Source organism: Perca fluviatilis, chromosome 3 (assembly GCF_010015445.1).
Source record: "Perca fluviatilis chromosome 3, GENO_Pfluv_1.0, whole genome shotgun sequence".
Taxonomy (NCBI): Eukaryota; Metazoa; Chordata; class Actinopteri; order Perciformes; family Percidae; genus Perca; species Perca fluviatilis.
In genome coordinates, this window is record NC_053114.1 from 18,471,490 (window position 1) to 18,486,061 (window position 14,572).

Sequence of the window (14,572 nt, forward strand, 5' to 3'; positions counted from 1 at the left end):
TTTTTTTTCTTCTTTCAAAATAAAAAAAAAAGTGTCAGAATCTCTTTTAAACCCGTTGCAGGTAAATTAACAAGAAAAAAGATCAACTCTACAAAAACTAAAACACAATGAATGTGAATATAACATGTAATACATTCTATTACTGACTCAATTTCATTTTAAAATCATTTATATTTACAGATATTGGCACATAAATAAACAATTCGTATTAGGTCCTGTTATACTTTTTTTTTTTTTACTTTTAAACCATTACATGTTACTCGTGTCTTTCCCATAAGCAAGACATTATGTTAAGATTATGTTAAGTACATACTACCTTTAAGAGAAAGTCCAATAGCATCTCATTAAGCTACACTATCTGTTTATCCATACATACAGCAATGCTTCTCAACACCATTATTAGACTGAATGAAGTAAAAGCAGCAGTCCTCATACTGGAAAGCAAACCTCATGCTTGTAGATCAACTATTTATATTATCACTTGCCAGTAAATATGTCATTTATATTATCAAACGCCCTCCCCTGCATGCAGGCTGACTCCGGCCCCTGACACAAATCCTTACAAATGAATCCTACACTTCCGATTCCCATCTACTGCTTTTAATAACGATGTTTATGTCTCCCCATTATTTTACTACACACAATAATATGATTGTTATATAATATTAACAATTGATTGGTCACTGAGCTGGAAGTTCATTATTAAAAGTATCAATGCAGCCAGACTAAAAAGCCTGCACAGTTGAACACTAAGGGTTCATCCCAATATCTCTCCTCGACTCCTCGATCACTTGACCCGGAAATTGATTGAGACTCGCCATCTTGAAGGACGTCCCAATTCCTTAATGCGCTCTGAGGACTCGAAGAGAGGAGGCTGCCGGAGGAGATTGAAGTGAGAACATGAGTGCAGCCTATGCTATGTGGAATTGTTATATCGCTACACGTGTATAAATGCTCCAGCCCCAGCTCCCCAGCTGGCAAAAAATAAACAAGCCATGGCGGGACAAGCACTACTTCACAAATTTAAGTGCTTACAGTTCTGTAAAATGTATCACTGGCAATTTATTTCATCATACTAATTATTTAAGGCAGACAAAGGCTATCCGTGTAGGTATTTTGTTTAATGATGTATCCATGAATAAAAAGAGATTGATCAATTCATTTCAATAGACATAAAACTAAATTGTAGAGGGTCTATGTAGGATTTCTTTCGCGTTAAGCCCAGTGACAGGTGATACAGCTGTGCACACGCCATAAGTGATGCTTAAGTGAATGAGGATGTCCCATTTCCCAAATGAGGATTCTTCTGTCCTTGCATCTCATCCTCGCATCTTACGAGGGTGAAGCTAAGATGCGAGGAAGAGACACAAGTGAGGGAAACGAAGATGCGGAATATGGTAATGGGATGAACCCTAGGAGCCTACTTATAGTTTGAGGTTTCCTGATATGATGGAGCTGTAGATCTGATATCTCAGCGGAACGTAACTCCTCTCTTTATCATCAAGGATGTAAAGAGGGTCCTGGATACGTCCTGGATCAAAACTCTCCTCCACTAACTTCACCTTCATCTGCTTGAAAGTCCCCGTCACCTCTACGGCATTCTAGATGGAAGAAAAGTGCAAAACACTCAGGTACAGTATATCATCACCTGCTTTTATTCACATGCTGCTAACACAGGAAAATATTCTGTTGTCTGTATTGCCAAGGTAGCATAAACATTGCATAACAATCTTTGTTATTTACATTGTTTGAGAACAGAACAATTTTTGTCAAATATTTTTATTTATTTAAATTGAATGCACCGTTTTTTCCAAAAGTAAGAGTGAAATAAACGCACCTGTATTCTTATAAAGCGTGGTCGGGCATATGAAGGCAGGTAGTTAACCACATGGTGATATATTCTACTTCCATCAAACTGGGCACCTTCCTTCACAGTGACAGCTGCCATCCCTATCCGCCCCTCATGCCCTACATTGCCAAAACAAAATTGAAACAGCATTTGTTTACCATTTCATTACCAACGTCGCTCTTCAATGTTCTGCCATTTCTAAGTCATGACACTTTTATAAAACATACTGTAAGGTAAAATGTACAGAGGAAATGAACGTCACCTGGCACTTGGACTCCATAAACGTTGGCTTCTTTGAGACAATCACTGATCGTCAGGATGTCAGACACCTCATTTGTGGCCACATTCTCACCTTTCCACCTGTGGGCTCAAACAAGAAAAAAAACGGTCCTATAGAGTTATGATAGTTTTAATAGAAAGAGTGCTGAATAACAATCATGGATTGTGTCACTAAAACAGGAAGAGGATCATGCTGATTAAGCCTATCACCACCAGGGAAAGCTCCCTGTATTTCTCAGTATAACGGAGTTGCGGTGTCTGGTATCTGTGGCCACATTCCTTGCGCTGGCACACCGAAAGGATGCTGGTCACTTTTTGTTTTTAGTTGAGCCTGGGGCACAATCAGTAAGCCCTGGTCAGAGCTTCTGGTAATATAAGAATGCAGCAGGTCAGAGATGTACACAGGTGCCTGACCATGCAAGGCTCTATAGAACAAGAACCTTCAAATTAATCCTGAACTTGATAGGAAGTCAATGTACAGAGGATAAGATGGTCAACAGCTATGCAGCGGCATTTGGGACCAGATGTAGACGGTCCAGGGACTCTCATAACTAACCTCGTCAACTAACCTTGCTCACTCACTAACAGAAGCAGAGCGTTTTGCTTGCAGATTTAGTTCATTTGGTCATTTATCCTGTAGCAGAGAGACGCTTTTAGGATGCTTCTGGAACGTACTGCGTCATGGCTGGTGGAATCCCAAGCATTGTCTTGAATGAATTTGGGGTTTGCAGTTCTTCAGAATGTAGCTGCTTATTCTGGCTCTCTGATTGGTTACATGGTATCTCAGTCAACCTATATTACCAAATACCTTCCCAATCCCACTGCTTTTCCTAAGCACGTCAACAGTTTGTGTAATTACTCTCACTGCCAATGGTGAGAGACAAAGGTTCCGCAATCCAACTTTAAAGGGACTATTTTTTCCTTAAAGTGCTTTTCACCTTTAACAGTAAAAAGTCAGTGGCCTTGTTATGTATTATCCTGCATTTGTTCAAGTCTTTAATTTGTTGTTGTATAATATGACTGATACTGCAGTATATAACGATACTATACTGTAAAAAACAACAATAAGCTTAAAAATCAAATCACGGTGCACAGGAGTTCTGTACCTGAATGTGTCACCTACACGATCCTGAAAGTAAATGAAGTTGTCTTTATCGATCCTCATTAGGTCTCCACTGTTGAAGTAAAGATCTCCTTTTTTGAGAACATTGCGAAGTCTTTTCCTCTCTGTTTGTTCTTCATTCTGGGCGTAGCCGACGAAAGGAGCGATGTCTGTGATCTTCGACACCAGCAGTCCTGTCTCACCTTAAAGCAAAAGCAAAGAGACATGTCTTTTACTGCCACTGTCCAGCAATGGACTACTTGTCACATAATCAATGTCCTGATTTGGGTGATAAATAATCTCTGCCTACAAGATCCAGATGTAATATCAAGCAAGTATAAGTTTAAGCGGGAGTTTCTTCACCTTTGGGCGACTCCACACAGAGGCCGTTAGCATCTCGAATCGGTTCATCCCGCTCTGTGTCGTACTTAATAAGAGTGAAGGGAAACAGCTTCTACAGGAGGAAGTAAAGACATTGTGCCCAATACATTTTTACACCAGCAGCAGAATAAAACATATGTTATTTATTTATGTATTGACAGACAAACATACATGACATTCTAATATATGGCATATGTGTGATTCCAACAAATGTATACACACACACACACATGCATACATATACACATATACACACATATACACATATATATATATATATATATATATATATATATATATATATGTATGTATATGTATGTATATGTATATATATATACACATGTATACATACATACATAAATATATACATACATATATACATATATACTGTGTGTGTATGTATGTATGTATGCATACATACATACACATAAAAAAATATATATATATATATATATATATATATATATATATATATATATATATATATATATATATATATATATTTACATACACACTAACAAATTGGCTGTAATTAATAGCAGAAACAATGTTAACAGAAACATAAATGTTTTTTGATCTCATGCTTACCTGATGAAAAAAGTTAACTCGTCCAATAGCTCCAATTTTTCCTGCGTAGTTGACAAATCCCACATTTCCCTCGGTGGAAGCGTAAAACTCTCGGATCTGAATGTCCCCAAAGCGATTGACAAACTCTCTCCATATCTCTGCTCTGACACCGTTGCCAATGGCCAGCCTTACTTTATGATCCTTGTCATTTTCTCTCTTCATTGTCACATAAAAATAGAACAAACAAATAGATCAAGCACTACAGAAATACATGTTTTGATAGCTAATTAATTTAAATAGTACTAAAAAAAAAGTACTAGAATCACCTGACTGTGAAAACCTCATCAAAAGGTCAAAAACTAACCTGTCAGCATTTTATAAGTGTGAGACTACACTTGTTTTAACACACACATATTTGATGTTGTGTGCTTTATAATGAACAGACATCAATCATCTAATTAGTCCCTTAATTATGATCCTCTCTGATCAAGTGTGGCTAATCCCTGTCTATATGTAAGAACTTGACATTAGAAACCAGTTTACCCGAGCAAAAATACTTCTGTGTGACTTAAAAATAAGAAATGTAATAAATGTGACCCTAAAGTCTACTAGTCCAGGGTAATTTGTTTGCCAAGTTACCTGATATGGTCTTCCTAAGTTAAGGTCAGCATCTATTCCTAGTGGTGACCAGATACAGACTCCTCTCACTCGACAGGGTCACGCAGTAAATTTGAGACTGCTCTTCATGTGATGCAATTAGATACTCTGAATGGTCATACATGTATGCAGAATGTTTACAGTATTCATAAATACAGCAGATGCATATTATATAAGAGATCTGAAAAGTATGCAATGCTACTTTTAAAACATTGCTATTTATCATATCAGCAATTCATATTTACATGTATCCATATAGTTTTATGCTGTTCAAACCTCTACAGATAATGAAGCACAAGGCTGAAACCCGATAGTTGAGATTTAACGATTTCTATTTTGGTAAGCCAGCTGTGTGGGGAATGTACTGATTTGGAAAGTCATCTCTGACTAGATCTTTATTCAATGGCAGCTTGCTGCAGCCAGTTCACAGTACTCAGTGTCTCCGCAGTTGTCTCGATCGAAGGAGTTTTACACTACAGTAGATAAGATGGCAGAGAGGAGGCGTGATGCCCGCAGTGCCAAGCCACATATCCTGTATGGCCTTCTTTGAGTTCTAATCAGGTAATTAAAAAATTAAATAAAAATGGCAGTCATTCAATTAATGGATACAGGTTATAAAATAGGGCTGGACTAATATATATCAATTTGTCAAACTATAGGAGCGGTATTTTTATATATGAGGCATCATGGATGACGGTTTTCTTATGACATCTTGACAGCTCTTTCACAACCACAGATGATTAAACTGCAATTATATACATTTTCGTTGTCCCTTAAAATTGTACAATTACATTCTGTCCAAAAAAATCTTCCTCTGAAGGCATTATTGCCACCCCTGATTAAGAGGGTGGGTGACCATAACCTTCAGCCAGCCCTAAAGGAATGTCACTGGTTTGTGTTTCAGTTCCTTCACAAGATCAAGCCAGTGCTGCAGAGGCCAAAAATAGTTACAAAATATTACTATCAGACTTTAAAACTCTGCAAATACCTGTAAAACTAAAATTATTCCTACTTCAAGAAAGCTAAAATATTGTAATAGGTTTAGTTTTGCAGTACAGAGCTCTGCATGGCTGCCAACAACACTGTGTGAAAAGCTGGGAACAGTTAACCTACCTTCGGTGTACTACAGAGGTAACGCATCACTTCTCCTATGTACTGCACAACAGTCACATTGTATTTCCTGCAGTCATCCCAAAACTGAGAGGCAGAGAACTTCCTCTTCAAAATGATAGTCGACCCTTCAAAATAAGACAGCAAATATAAAATTGATTATAAGCTAAGCAGCATATACGTGTGATGACAACAGATTCAGATTCATTTCCATTTATTTTTTCAATTCAGTGAGTTCTGCTGTTCACAACTTAATTAATAAACTTAATTATTTTTAATATTCAGTTATAAAAAGTAGAGATACGGGTGATGCCCATTTAACCAAAGATAACATTCCAGCTGTAAGATTTATTAATTGTTATGTAAACACCAGTATTATTTGTACCAATAGGGTTATTTCTACACTCCATTTATATTTTGATTTAAGTTAAAGTTGAATTTGCTGTAAGTTATGTAAGACATACTCATGCCAACTGTATTCCATTTAACTACATGTACTGCACAACAGGACGGTGATTGTTCTGGAGCAGTGTTGGAAATCTCCTAAAATGTGTGTTACTCAGACTGCGGACCAAGACATAATAGCAGTGTGAACTTTCGCCTATTTAGAACGAAGCAGTTAAGAAAGTAAAGGTAATCTGGTTTTGGTTGACCCACTCTGTTCAGATTACTGGTTCACAGCGACAAAAGACTCTTTCATTTCGTTTCCCACAGGGTCGGGAAAACCAGAGGGAGGAGGAGGAGCAGAGGCACCACTTTGTGTGTAGTGTGGAAACAAGTTTAATTTGGTTTACAATTTTGTAGCAATTTTGTGGCTTCATTATCTTATAAAGGTCTTGTAAAAGGCTGCCACTGTCATGAATCTGCATAATAATAAGCTCTAAGGTTCAAGTGATACCTCGATACCATGTCCGTGATCACATTCTAAACTAAAACACCTAAATATATGATCATTGTGACATGTAATAGCTTTTACTTTTTTCTCCTTAATACAGTTGTAAAATGATGAATCATTGTATGTCAACTATCGTTGTTGTCCTGTGAAAACCATGTATCTCCAAAACGTCAACCTTTCATGAGCTAAGAAAAACAGCTGTCAATGAAAATTTTGTTAGACCCTTTCTGTTCATTTACACACAGGCCAACTTCTCTCAGAGGAACCTTTCTTCAGGTTTTAACAAAAGTTTTGCCACCTGGCGTTTGTTATACTTAAAACTTTTTTGGTCAAGCACATTCCATGGACCCAAATTTTAAATTTACGATACCCTGTTAATCCATCAAGTTTAAGGTTAACGTGGGTAAGGGTTACAGTATATGGTGCAGATTCAGAGCAGTGGTGTAGTCTACGTGATACACAGGTATACGCAGTATGCGGTATTTCCATAAAACCACTTAAAAATGTGCAATGGCATGTAACAACATACTTTCCATTAGAATTTTGATAGATTTTGAATTGTCATCTATGTTTTTTTTCTTCGCAAAAGGTATTTCCACCATAAATTGGTGCATAAAAATGTGTGTCAGAACGCAGGAAATGAAGTCTTTGATACTCAAAATTTTCCTGGGGTAAGACACCGAGACCCCCCACATATATAGGCCCATACATATACAGTACAGTATACCCACTATAATACATTAGACTACACCACTGATCAAACATAGTAGAAATTAAACATGATTACATGTGCAATAAAGATATTCAAACATGTTTGTACGTGTATTATGTGTGATGTATAATTTCCATTACACACCTTTGTGACAATACATTTAATGGTTTATTTGGTTTTAAGAAGTAGAGACACATGGTTTTTCTTTGGACAGTGAATGTATGTCAATAATGTATTATGACAAACAAAAACTGATCTGCCATAAATTATCCATCAAATCTCTGCTTAGATTTCCTGGGACAGCCACTGCTTGCACTCACACACTTTTTAGGACTGTGTTCTACAGCTTTTCTTTAGTTTAAGTGTCAAACCATTTAGTTTTACATGGTTTTACAGTTTTGTTTGGTTTATGATGCAAAAATCTTTCACCTGTGACCTGTTTGCTTTTACACGAGGATGGAAAGTGTGACCTGCAGCTTGCATTGAAAAATCACTGGCTTGCCGTTGGAGCCCACAATTAACGTGGTGAGCTTATCGATGTGTATAGTGAACTTTGAAAAAGCCCTTAATGCAAATTTTACCTATTGCTGCAGTCTGAATTTGAAAATGTTTGGCCTGAGATACAATAGCTACTTATCTAACAAAGCACGACATTTCAAAATAACAACCTAACAACTCCATGTTAGCTCAGTAAGTATTCACCGGTATGCAAGGAATCTCACACAACCCTCACAAAGTCTTATTTGTTTTACAGGCCTCACCCGCCTCAATGGATCCGATAAAGCCGATAAAGAATCCAGCGGTGTGATACAGAGGCAGATTGAGGTAGAGGACATCACTAGACATCACACCGTTTGAAGATAAAGCAGCCAGAGCTGTTAAGAGGCGGTTCTGGTTGACCACAGCTGCCTTTGGGAGACCTGAAATACAACAAGACACAAACAGCACAAAACTGAAGAACTGATATTATGTTGTTGTGGGAACAGATTATCAAATGAAACTGAAAAACAAACGCTGCCACTCCGATACCTGTAGTTCCAGAGGTGTAAATATACACTGCAGGACTTTTGTATGTGATGTGTGATCTGAGGGATCGAGGGAGCGGGGTGTCTGATGCCTTGTCCACTTTATCAGAGAAGCTCTCAATCCCAGGTGTGTCACAGTGTTTGGTTATCAGGAGGATGGTGACGCCCTTCTCTATCAGTGAGGGCAGCACGTCCTCCACTGCTTCCTTTAGCTCTAGAAAGGGACATACCATAAAACAATCATAACCACTAGATACTAGTTTCAGATTATCATACAGATATTGGCTCACTTATTGGCAGTGAAATATGCATCTTTACAGAAAATGCAAGTATGATTAAAGCCAAACAAGACCTCGCAGGCTCGACTTTCCCTTTAAGTTATAAGTGTGGACAGCAGTTACTGAGAAGCTGGAAGCTGGTCAGTGAATGTTTAGGGAGTAGTTCAAGAGACAATGACAATGTGCACTGCAGTACTTTGAGAAAAAAAATACAGTTTGCCCATCTGCCTCCGTTAAAAGCTGCTCCGAAAGGCAAATTTTAAGACCCTTAAAAATGCCCACTGAGCCTTGTCAAACCACTGTGCGAAATTCTGTACCTAACCCCCTTTTCACGAAGGCTTGACATTTTATACTTCAGTTGGATACAAACTCATTCTAGATCAATATTTCATATTTAGGCTTAAAGCTATAGTGCATAGTTTCTGTCTCCCCCATGAGGAATTCTAAGTAATGACAACAACACTGTCGGCGCGTCCACATGATACAAGCCTTCTGTGCGCGAAAGTCCCGGGACGACACAATCTTCTGAAGATAGCCACACTGAGAAATGCACAGAGAGTTGTGTGGAGCTGATAGTCTTAATTAGCTTTGTATCAATTCATTTGACAATGGCTTGAATGTAACGGACGTTCATTAATATCAAAAGGTTATGCACTAAAGCTTTAATAATTAGCATAATTCCCTTCTCCTCCACATGACTGTGTTAAATCAATCTGGCAGTGGATGTATTCAGGATAATTCCCCAAGTCCCTTTACATCACTGGAAATACCAGCTGTGCCAGTCACTAGGCCCACTGTGATGGATAAACTCCCCTAAACAAAAGCATAGCAATATAAAACTTCTATTTTCCCTTTAATTTGAGAACTTCTAGCCTATCTATTTAAGGATTTTAGAATTATTGCTTTTTCACTGTGCCAATCCCATTTTGCAAAAAAAAAACTACTTCTTCTAAAAAGACAGAACTTAAGTTAAATAAAGGATTTATTTTAAAAGCCTTTAAAAAAAATCAAACATCCAATCTGAATGCATGGCTGACGCCAACAGCTCCTTGACGAGAAGGCCTTACTGCAATAACTTTAAGTCAAGTTTTGCTCCTAAACACACTTACACATGCACGCAGATGCATACCTGAGGCTGCGATCAACACGTTCGCCTCGCAGCAGTTAAAGCAGTGCAGCAGAGACTTGGTGCGGATGTTGTGGTTGAGAAGAGCCACAGGAGAGCCTAATTTAGCCAAGGCCAGCCAGGTAAACAGAAAGGCGGGTTCATTCCCCATAAAAAGTGCGACGGTGTCCCCAGGCTTATACCCAGGGTGAGACTGAAGCGCGTCGGCTGTTTTGTTGCTCATTTGATCTGAGTCAGCGTACGAGTAGTTTTCATTTTCAAACACAATGAACGGCTTGTCTGGATGCGCAGCGGTCTGCTCCAAGAAACGATCCAAAACAAAGAAGGAAGGTCTCCTTCTTCGCCTCGACACAAACTTCACTAAAATCCGCAGTAGATCCCCGAAATACAGAATATCCATCCAAACATAAGGGAACAAAGTTTTGAGTGCGAACGGTATGATAAGGATACTTGCTAAACCTACTGAAATCAAACACATCTCCATCATGTTTTCTCGTTTAAAAGCCACATGCCCTGCAAAAAAATGGGGAATGTGCAAATAAGGATTGTGTTCAGTGGGGCGGAGCTTTTCCTCAAAAAGTAGGTTAAGTTCATGGACACGGTCAAATATTTGAATAATTTGAAATGCAGATGATTGATGGGAATATTGCTCAGCAGCAGTGTGTCGCTGTTTTAATTGCAAAAAAGGTGTGGGGGGGGAAGTGGTCAAACTTTGGCTGACAGAACTTACCAAAATGTAACCTTTTGAGAACAATAAAGTTAAAGGATGTAAATAATAGAATAAAATAGCAAGCACATAGTACTTAAAGGGGTGATAGAATGATTATATAGGGTATTTCACACTGTTCCTTATGGTCTCCTAATGGGGTATGTAACATTGGTTGGGCTGAAAATGGCCTGGTTGATATTTTACTGGCCCTTATGCATCCCTGTGTTTTGGCCCTATTTGTAACAAGAGCTTTTCTTCCAAATATGGTATGGTCATGAATATTTAGATGAGCTGCGCGCTGATTGGTTGAGCGACTTGCCATACGCAGACATTAGAGACGCGCGCTGATTGGTTGAGCGAATCCCCAATACACATACATTAGAGAAGCGACAGAATCTCATATTCCAGATACTGCAATGTTTCATTACCAAATTCACTTCTGAGAATTTTTTAAGCGAGAAATCAACTATATAAAGCTGAAATATGGGCCATTTTACAAAAATTGATGGCTAATTGCAAATTTGGTAAGACGTGTCGGACTTTAGGAGCTCCACACAGTCTGACGAGAAAGCGGCAGCCTCCGCGGGCTCCATACCCAGCGAAGTCACCCTTTGTGGATACTGCACTCACGGGCGGGCCTCCCCGGCCAGCTGCCGACATAACTAATATATTTACGGTTTGAATTTCGTCACGCCACTTATATAACATCATTCCCCAATGTCTTATAAAGCTAACCGTTGTCCGATTTGATTTTAAGGCATTTTTACGGATGGTGCGCTCTTGGTAGGACAAGCAGCTGCTTGCTATATGTCCCATTCATTACAATGGGGAAATACCGCTAGCTAGCTACACATGTTGCCATAACTAAATTATATTTACAGTTTGAATTTCGTCACGCCACTTATATAACATCATTCCCAATGTATTATAAAGCTAACCGTTGTGTCCGATTTGATTTTAAGGCATTTTTATGAACGCAAGGCGTCTTTGTAGGAAAGCAGCTGCTTGCTATATGTCCCATTCATTACAATGGGGAAATACCGCAGCTAGCTAGCTACACTTTTGCCATAACTAAATTATATTTACAGTTTGAATTTCGTCACGCCACTTATTAAACATCATTCCCCAATGTCTTATAAAGCTAACCGTTGTGTCCGATTTGATTTTAAGGCATTTTTATGAACGCAAGGCGTCTTTTTAGGACGAGCAGCTGCTTGCTATATGTCCCATTCATTACAATGGGGAAATACCGCAGCTAGCTAGCTACACTTTTGCCGTAACTAAATTATATTTAGTTTGAATTTCGTCACGCCACTTATACAACATCATTCCCCAATGTCTTATAAAGCTAACCGTTGTGTCCGATTTGATTTTAAGGGTATTTTTATGAACGCGCAGTATCTTGGTAGGACGAGCAGCTGCTTGCTATATGTCCCATTCATTACAATGGGGAAATATCGCAGCTTGCTCACTTCTTCGCATAACTAAAGTATATTTACAGTTTGAATTTCGACACGGCATGAATATTATAGGTTCCTCAAGGTCTTACAAAGCTTAGCTAACACTTGTCCGATTTCGGATTTCAATTGAATGTATTTTTGTGAATGTCAGAGTTAGAGGAGGCTAGCTAGCTCTCATTGATGGACTCCATCTCACCGCGCTCTATCAATGAGACTCTGACAAGAGGCGTTTTTCTTTTTCCTGATTGTTTGTTTAAATAACTCAACACACATACCCATTATAAGATTAACTGGAACCTGCGGGCTGCGGTAAAAGATTGGGCGGGCAACAAGCTCGCGCAGACACTGGCGGTCAGGGCGGGGATGTAGCAACCCAGGCAGCACCAACACCGGCACTAAACTCCGACACAGTCGGAGAAAATTTGCAATTATCCATCCATTTTCGTAAAGCGGCCCATATTTGAGCTTTATATGGTTGATTTCTCGCCAAAAAAAGTTTCAGAAGTGAATTTTGTAATGGAATAGCAGAGATTCTGCGGACCTAGCTAGATTCAGAAAACTACCTGATCTCAGGTCAGTTGTGTAGCAGTATGTAAATGTTGGGGCGTGACCGTTCTCTTAATACACCCATGGGCTGACAAAGGTTCCGGTTTTTGGGAGGTTGACGTCAACTTCCAGCTTTGTTGGGATTCGCCCGTTTTCAGCGGCAGTTTCAAAATATGAGATTTTCATAGTAAAGGGGTGTCAATGGGATTTTGAGCTTCTATGTATGTCCTATTTACCCACCGAACTGTCGTTATTCAACTATGACAGGGTAAAATCGGTTTTGCATTCTATCACCCCTTTAACTTCAGTGTGTTGAGTTTAAAAAAGTTAAAAACAATGCTGATTTTTGATATCAATGTACTTTTATGTTTTATTGTATTCAATGTATGTGTGTTTCATGTAAAAAAAAGAATCTACTCTGGCTGTCAAATAATTGAGTAAAAAGTACAATATTTCACTCTTAAGTGTATTACAGTAGTAGTAGCCTACATTTTAAAGTAAAGTCCAAGTACTACAAAACTAGGCTGCTTGAGTAAATGTTCTTAGTTACTTTCTAGCACTGGTAATGGGACCATCCTTGTGTTTGAATTTGAGTCACAGATTGGAAAATTCAGATAACTTAATGCACACGATCAAAAACACAGACAATATATCAATAATTTTGATTAATCTGATTAAGAGGTGTAATCCTCAGACACAGTTAGCATACAGACTGGAAACAGGGATTGGCTCTGTTTAAAGGTTACAATATCTGCCCACCAGCCCGAAAAAGCTCACAAATTGCCACATTTTTATCTTGTAAAAAGATAAAAAAAAAAAAAAAACACTTCAACAGGTCACAGCTTTATGGGCGGTTAAGTGTCTGACAGTTTCTTGTGAGCAATAACTTCCTGAACTCTTGTCATCACTGCACTTTGAATATCAGCTGTGTATTCATCTGCTTGTTTGGATCTTTTTTTCTCCCTAGTGATTAGATATTAGTTCAGTACACAAGTTCTCTTTGTGAGCCTGAATGATGCTACTGGGAGATGAAAGCATCCTCCTCGGTGCTTGTCCTTTGAACCTTGGGCATCAGCCAGAGCTCTTTCTAACGGGCGAGGTAATATCATAGGTCACTGAGGTCTTTTGGTTGTGAAACTCCCTTGAGAGCACAGTCCAGCGAAGCATATGGTGACACAGCCTGCACAAGGCTATCTATTTCTTTGATAATATCCACTCCTTTTGCACCTTTTGCTGTGCTTTTCACAGTTTAGTAATGTCCCCGAACAAAAAGATATTATATTAATGTTATTATATTACACGTATATATGCATGACAAACTGAATCATAAAACACACTCATAGATAGGTTAAATCAAGTTATAGCTTTAATACATTTGCTTCTTTTATAATGTTTACCAGGGCTCTTTTTGTGATCATTAGAGTAATTATTAATGAGAGAAGATTGGAAAAAATAATGAATCTTAGACTTTTTAATTTAAATACTTAAAATGAATATATTAAATCACTAAAAGGCTAAGTGTAGCCTTTGTGTTTTCAGCCTTTTTTATGCAGTATAAGAAACCACACGTATTCCACTCATTTGTAGTTTATATTGCAATGCAGGCATGTCTTACATCTAGGCTATTTATAGCCTACTGTTCCCAAGTTGCGGTTTTGAACGAGGACACAAATATTCTGCACAATTAAACTAATTCTTGATACATTTTCTGAGGTTGTAGGCTACTTGGAAACTTTAAACACAAGTAGCCCACTTGATAAGAATGTGCTGGCGTAAGGGATTGTGTTTCAGAAACGCTTTTTTTTCATCATGTCACGTTGCCCCACGGCGTGAAAGCGACCAATAGTCTAAGAGGCACGTAGACCCACCGCTATAA

At 38.4% G+C, this 14,572-nt stretch overlaps 1 protein-coding gene across 1 annotated transcript; it reads right to left on the reverse strand.

The window, feature by feature from the left end:
• Positions 1 to 224: 224 nt before the first annotated feature.
• LOC120556233 (very long-chain acyl-CoA synthetase-like) lies at positions 225 to 10,534 on the reverse strand. The gene is made up of 11 exons (XM_039795684.1): positions 9,985 to 10,534; positions 8,582 to 8,791; positions 8,314 to 8,472; positions 5,949 to 6,073; positions 4,200 to 4,394; positions 3,594 to 3,684; positions 3,235 to 3,433; positions 2,112 to 2,209; positions 1,838 to 1,968; positions 1,425 to 1,601; positions 225 to 874 (listed from the first exon to the last, which is right to left on the reverse strand). The coding sequence occupies exons 1-10, from the start codon at positions 10,466 to 10,468 to the stop codon at positions 1,425 to 1,427; spliced, it is 1,869 nt and encodes a 622-aa protein (XP_039651618.1). The 5' UTR covers positions 10,469 to 10,534; the 3' UTR covers positions 225 to 874.
• Between the last annotated feature and the right edge of the window lie 4,038 nt (positions 10,535 to 14,572).

Coding starts and splice junctions, on each gene's coding strand:
- LOC120556233 (XM_039795684.1), bottom strand. CDS start 10,468: ATGATGGAGATGTGTTTGATTTCAGTAGGTTTAGCAAGTATCCTTATC. Junction 6,074..8,313: donor TATCGGATCCATTGAGGCGG/GTGAGGCCTGTA, acceptor CTTATTTTGAAG/GGTCGACTATCATTTTGAAG. Junction 3,685..4,199: donor GAGTTAACTTTTTTCATCAG/GTAAGCATGAGA, acceptor TTCCTCCTGTAG/AAGCTGTTTCCCTTCACTCT.